At 42.1% G+C, this 6,932-nt stretch overlaps 1 protein-coding gene across 1 annotated transcript in view; it reads right to left on the reverse strand.

The window, feature by feature from the left end:
• Positions 1-2,398, reverse strand: part of slc4a11 (solute carrier family 4 member 11) — a 141,164-nt gene extending 138,766 nt beyond the window's left edge. The window contains exon 1 of the mRNA XM_084742073.1: positions 2,200-2,398. Within this exon, the coding sequence (XP_084598199.1) occupies positions 2,200-2,236 (37 nt within the window). The 5' untranslated portion in view covers positions 2,237-2,398. The remainder of the gene's footprint in view (positions 1-2,199) is intronic.
• Positions 2,399-6,932: the final 4,534 nt, after the last annotated feature.

The following is a 6,932-nucleotide window of genomic DNA, read 5'->3' on the forward strand; positions in this document are numbered from 1 at the left end:
TGTCAACTGAAGTATTCTGTTGGTATCGGTATCACTTCAAAGGTAGTGATGTTGTTAGTGGTGTTATTTTTTAAATGATTCCCATCCCTAAGCTGCAGTAATATGTTGTTGTCCTTTTTGACAGCAAGCAAACAAAATCAGAGAGGTAAATGAATCTACACATTGGTATTATGTCAGAAACTCACTGCAGTATTATTACATTGTGTAATCATATGGTGAAGCTCTGTGGTAATTTACAGCTCCATAAAGTGAATCCCATATCTCCTGACCTCCTCCCACAGCGCCAGCTGCTCCTTCACCTGTCAGCAGGTTGCCACTGATAATGACACGATCTGGAAGATTGCTTGCAATATGCTGCAATAATAGTTTGCTAATGCTCATAGATGAGAACAGCAATAACAACGTTTTCTGTTAATCTGTATGGGCAGCTTCAGCTGAGCATTCTGATGGACAACATGTTCCTGTTACGCATGCTGAAAGGTGCTGCGCAGGAGAGCTCGCTCTGCTTTATTTGAAAATCCAGAGGGCAGTAAAGTGAGTTTGGAAAACAAGAAATCTAATCCTCTGGCAAAGTAATTGTTGAGTCACTGGTGGTGATCAATAACTCCATCACATTCCTGCAGATCCATTTTCGTTCATTTTGTTCTACTGGGCAGCAAAACATTAATATGCGCATTTGAATCCAAGGTTAAATTACAAATTAAGAACGCTTGTAAAGTAACTAGATGAGATATTTGATGAGACATCACTGGATCAGACATTTCAGACCCTTTTCAAACCTCAACCTTTCCTGTGATTGGTTACAAACCTTTTGAATACCTTTCTGTTCGCAGAACCAAATTGTTCTGCTGCAAGGATCAAACCTGCCCTCTCCGCCTCTAATCAGCACTAAGCAAATGAATGCAAATTACTCTTCAGAGGACGAGACACAGCAGTGTCCATCACGCCCCGAAACACACTCTGAGATGTAGTTAGTGTGCACAGTGCATGACGCTCACGCACGCACGCGCGCACACACATACACACACACTCTTACACATCACACGAGAGCACGACTGAACTCTAACAAATAGATACACACACAAATGCATGCACACACTGATATATTCCAACACATTATCCCATACATAAACAAAAACACACTCACACTGCACACACACACTCAGATAATATTTCCGCACTTGCATTATCCCACATAATGTCCCCATCACACACACACACACACACACACACGCACACACACTGAGACGCAGTATCCCACTCTGCCTTCCCAGACAAAATGAAAGTGAGGAGGCAGCCGCATCACACCTCCAAATGGGCTCTGGTCTCTCAGAGGACTTTCAGCGAGGGGGGAACTCGCTGCTCTCCTGTGGCTGTCACCAACACTAATCTGTCTGTCTTTCTCTATCTCACACACACACACATTTTCAACAGGCACAAACACACACATACACAGAAACAGCCGGTATGTGCACACATCTTTTTTTCCCTCAATTTCTCACGCACAGAGACACATGCACACATACACACACAGATACATGTGCGCATTCACACACACACACACACTGTTTCTCGCGCTTAGTCGATCGCTCTCCGTCTAGCAGGCACACTTGCACGAGCCCCGTCAGTGCAACACATGAAAAAGTGCATTATGAGCCCAGGCTTCTTCTGCATTCCAGCTCTCCCTGCTCGACAGGTATACTGGCTTGCCCTGGGTGGTGGGTTTACAATGCAAACGTTTCTAAAGGTTCAGTTCCTGAACTGAAGAAATACAATGCAGGAAACCTCTCGTGTCGCATACCAGACATAAACAAGAAGAAGAGGAAAAAAAAGAAAAATGGCAAGCGCATACTCAGAAAAATGCACAAAAACATCTGCATTTCTGTAAGCAAAACAGGGCTTCTACAACCACACCTCCCCTGAAGAAAAAAATAAAACCAGGATTTCTGTCACAAACAGAACATTGCCTAAGTACACCTCAGAAAGCACAAACAGAAAAAACACCAAGTATGTACAGTAGAACACATGCACACCCAAACATCTGTCGTCCGTCAGAGTGGAAGTGGAGGTGGGCTGCTGCACATGTTTTTCACAGGGGGTTCTCAGGTTTCACTAGGTAGGGAACCCCAAGGTTCTCCCAGTGAACGCTGTGTCGTGCACAGCTGAGGAGCAGCTCTCAGAGAGCTCTGATCCACTTACCCGAAGGCACAAAATGAAGAACTTTGTTGGTCTCCATGGCTGAGCAAGTGGTGGCGAATGCACACTTCCTCTCTCCAACCGCCTCCCCCCCCAAGTCAACCCATCATGGTTGTGTTATCCTGTGCTGATGAGTGTGAGATCACCTCTGCTCCCTTGCTCTGCTCTGTTTCTGACTGCCTCTCAGACACATGCAGTGACTCAGCCCCACTCTGCCTGCCTATTCACTCTCACTGCTGGGTCCTAGTGCCTTCTCTTTTCCTCCCTTCGCTTCACTATCCCAGCTCACCAGTCAGCAGCCTATGGCAGGGCAGCATGCAGCGAAGAAAACCACACGTCAAGACACACCTCCCCAACACGCTTCTCTCAACGCAGCAAAACCAGCATGCATCTCATTGTCAGCCATGTCATCTCACCTGGTCGCTGCTGCTTTGTGCTGTGTAGCTTACACTGACCAAACTAGTTTAACCCTTTATGTGAGCTTATCTCTTTCCATGATCTCATTCACATACATCTTTACTTGTACTCACATACTGGCTTGTGTTTGGACAATGTCAAACCAAGAATGGAGTGGTGCGAAAGACAGATCATTATGTGTTCATGTGATCATGTGAAAATTTCACCCAGCGTGCGTGCTTTTCTCCTCACTTCCACGGAAGTATTGCTTGTCTGTCTTTGCAACATATTGGGTATCATAAGCTAATAAAAGATAAATCCAAACCGAGGCAGAGAAAAACTTTTTAGCCAAGCTTGAAAAGCCTGAAATCACTCTTGCTCTCTTTTTCTCCATTTCCCTTTCGCTGTCTCTCTCTCTCACTCACACACATGTAAACAGATATACACAGATGCTGCTCTGCTGTTCATAGTCTTGTTGTGGTCTTGATCTGGTCCCAGCTTCTAAAATGTGAGGATTTGCTGCCTTTCTTTAGGTTGGATAAAAACAATTTAAATATGTCACCTTAGGTTCTGAAAAAAATCAGATTTTTTGCTATTCTAAGGCACTTTTTCCAAAGTTTTTTTTTCCTTAAGCCAGCATATTTTTTTGATTGTTTCCACTGGGAGCACTGCATATTGACACTCTCCTACAAATGGCTGCAGCCTGATGAGGTGCCCAACATCTATTCTGTGCTCTGACCACTGAGCACTTGGCATTTTCTCCTGGTCGGCAAGAGTTGAAAAATGTTCAGCTTTGGGTAAAATGCTGCACTTGATACTGTAATTTTTCCCTCAGCCATCCAATGATAGTGGAGGAGGGGCAGAACAAACAGGCCACCACAAACTGTGTCCTGTTTGTACTCCTTGAACCGGGCTCCATCTCACTTAAGCTCTTGTACCAAACAATGGTACTTGTCAAAATGTTTCTTTGCCCACAAAATCTCATGAACCCACAAAGATGGGTGGGTACATCCTCTCACCCAAAGTGCTACAGCCTTCCACTCATCCAAAGCGGGGATGACAGCAAGTAGGCTACCCTACCCTGTGCTGGCATTTTCACATTCAGTGTAGCTGATAACCCTCTGGGCAACTAGGTACTTACAAAACTTAAAATTAGAGTAAAAAAAAAAAAAAAAAAAAAAGAGTGCTCCCAGTTTTTTTTTCAGAAGAGCACCTGCTGTTTTCAGCAGGGAAAAAAACTGTGGTTGACACCTAAGACATGTAAGACATATTTTAGGAACATGAGAGATAAATCAATAATTAACTGTTAGTGGAACTTTCTGGAGGACATATGGTCCTAACGTCAGTCTTTGTTGCATACTGGCTTTGCTGCTACATTGCACAACTGAGTTGCCACTGTTAATACTGTTTAAACCACTTACACTTTATTGTTAATTTATTTCTATTTCAGTTGGTAAGCAATTAAATTTCCTGCAGTTTAACCTTTTTTTCCCCACATATAGCCACATTGTTACCTTCAGGGCATGTCTATCAAGTAAATTTAAATACAGCAACACACATAACGGCAAGGATCAAGGAGCAGAACCGGTTTCCATAATACAACAAAGCTAACGAGGCTCGCGCTGCAGCACTTCCACAAAAAGCAACATGAAAAACCAACATGTGACCTACTACTCTCGTTATTCATTTGCTTCAAACATTACAATATTACAACATTAGTCCAACATTAATTAATAAAACATAGCAAAACTCGCTGCTTTTAAGTTTTAAGTCAGTTCACAGACAGCTGATATAGATTCATCATTGAGCTTGAGTGGTTACTGGCCTGCTGTTGTGGATAAACAAGTGTCAATTACTTTGGAGCCAAGTAAATGTTCACTAAATAGCCTATCTCTCATAAGTAATATACATCAGGTTTGCATGTGCCAAAAATAATGGATTGAGAAGCGCTTGTCCTTTCAAAAGCAACACCAGCGATTGACTGACCAGTGAGAACTTGGTCTGACACGAGCATATCGCCTAACCAATAGACCAACTGACCAGAATAAAACTCTGAACAAAACGTTTGCCTTGATGTGGGAAGAACATGCAAACAGGCTAAGATTTTTTTGATAGTCAGAGCTCATTTTGGCAAATGTAGAAGTTGTTAAGTGGCACCACAGAGTGTAAATTATGGCAAAAAGCACAGACAAGCCCATCATGCCTAGCTAAAGTGACAGGGACTGGGACTAGATGTGTGCTGACACCTCCGCATTCAGTTGCCAAAATCTCCAGTCGTGCATGATGACAGGTAACCTTAACTCTGTCCAAAAAAGCAGCTCCTGCTGAGAGCATGTGACGTTGCTTTAACTGTAGTCACTGTGAACTCACACAAGACAAATACACAAATCAGACAAAATTAATAAAGTCAACCCCTCACCCCAACTCCCACTCGTCATTTGCGTCCACACGTGCATCCACTTGTAAACAGTAACATAGCATAGGACAGGGTTTACCAAAAGTGGTAATAAAATCAGTGTAGCTGACCATTTGCAGTGTGTGCTCACAAAAAGACACTCTGCACTTTAAACAACAGGTATGCAGGAATTTTTATCCATCCAGTGACTCCTATCACAAACTGTACAAGGAATGTAACTTTAGAGCACATTGTTCTGACATGAAAGGCTACAACCCTGGAGAACAATATAGTCTTTCGATCATATTTGCAATCATCAAAGAGGCAATGTCACCAACGTTGAACAGTTCATCTTGTTGACCCTGAGGCCTGTTAAATACAGTTAAAATGGGAACATAATTTGGAAATTTAATGTTGAAATTGTTGCATCAAACTGTTCTTTTTCCTCTTAAAGCTGGGGTTAGCAGTTCAAGTTCCATAATAACCTTCATAATAAGCATAATGTAATTCAAGTAGTCTGAGAGAAAACTTGACTTCTGTTCCTCCTCTTAGCTCTTTTTTCAGGCTTTAGAAAATCTAGCTGATGACAGGAGACTTTGGCCAATCGCAGGTCTGTAATACAGTTGATTGCTGAGCCTCATTCCCAAAGCGTCAGTATTTGGCAAACATGAGACTCCACAATCACCCATCTGCTGCTGCAATGAACGCTAATCATATTTACATGATCAATACTGCTATTCCTACATTAAATGTAAGTAAGGCTGCTCGGAGTCTCTCTCAGACTAAAACAATAATGAAAGACATAGTTTGATGACCTCATGAAGTGGTGTGGGATCATGGGAAGCATCTTAGCTTTTTACTGTTGCGTCTTCTTACTCCATCAATCCTTGCAATAGTTTCCAGTAATAAGTTTGTAGATACACTTATATTCTTGAACAAAAAACACTGCTATTAGGAGTTTTTTCTTTTTACAAGGCAATCACTGCTGTAGGCAGCTTTTTGTTAATATCATAATGGGTTAGGTTTTGTTTCAAGTACACAGCATTTAATGAAGCCTTACAGTATAAAGCTGGTAAGCTGCACAGAATTATCCTGCATAAACTTCTTAATTTTGGAGGGCCATTTGTTAGATAATGATGAGCAGATAGAAAGCAAGAAGAGCCATTTGTTTTCACTTATTATTCAAGAAATGTACAGAATATCAAATACCATATGCACTTGTTTTTCCAAAGTTGGCCATGTCAGTTGCTGAAATAAAGCATCAATTTTGTGACAGTTGAATGATTAAAAACATGGCTTCTTTAATCCAAACTTTCCACTTATTTACACTGTCAAGTGTTTCAAGATCAAAAAAGTTTGCCTGTTAGAGTAATCTGAGTAGCTCTTTTTAATGTAATAATGAGCAGTTTGGTTAAATTTATTAATCTAGCAGACACAGAGGCTACTGGATCAAAAAGTTAATTTCCCACCCTGATGTAAATGCTCTGTGAAAGGTCAGTCATTTGCATAAGCCAGCATATATAACATCACTGTGTGTGGTATGGCCAGTGGGTCTGCTTTGCATAAGAACTGTTACGCGCTGTGAGGGCAAATGCGTCACTCAGTGAGCCAGGGCGCATTCTCCCCGGAGGATAATTCAAGTGTTCTCACCCACCGCGAACCTGCAACCCAGGTGACACGATGGGTGCAAACACCAAGCAGCATGGCCACATTACAACTCATGTCTTCATAAATGCCAATATGAGCGACTGAGTTCACAACCTGGAGAAAAACATGGCAGTATACTGTCTGTCACCTATAGGTGCTTGAAGTGATGCGTAGAAGCCCTGAGGTAGGATTTACACTTGTTTTGATCTTTGTCATTTAGTGGAGCCAGAAAAATCAAATCTCATTAACATGGTGACTGAGCTCAATGGAGTGGAAATGGGAAATCTTCAAACGTGAA

This window comes from Lutjanus erythropterus, chromosome 18, assembly GCF_056507025.1.
Source record: "Lutjanus erythropterus isolate fLutEry1 chromosome 18, fLutEry1.hap2, whole genome shotgun sequence".
NCBI classification, from domain to species: domain Eukaryota; kingdom Metazoa; phylum Chordata; class Actinopteri; order Lutjaniformes; family Lutjanidae; genus Lutjanus; species Lutjanus erythropterus.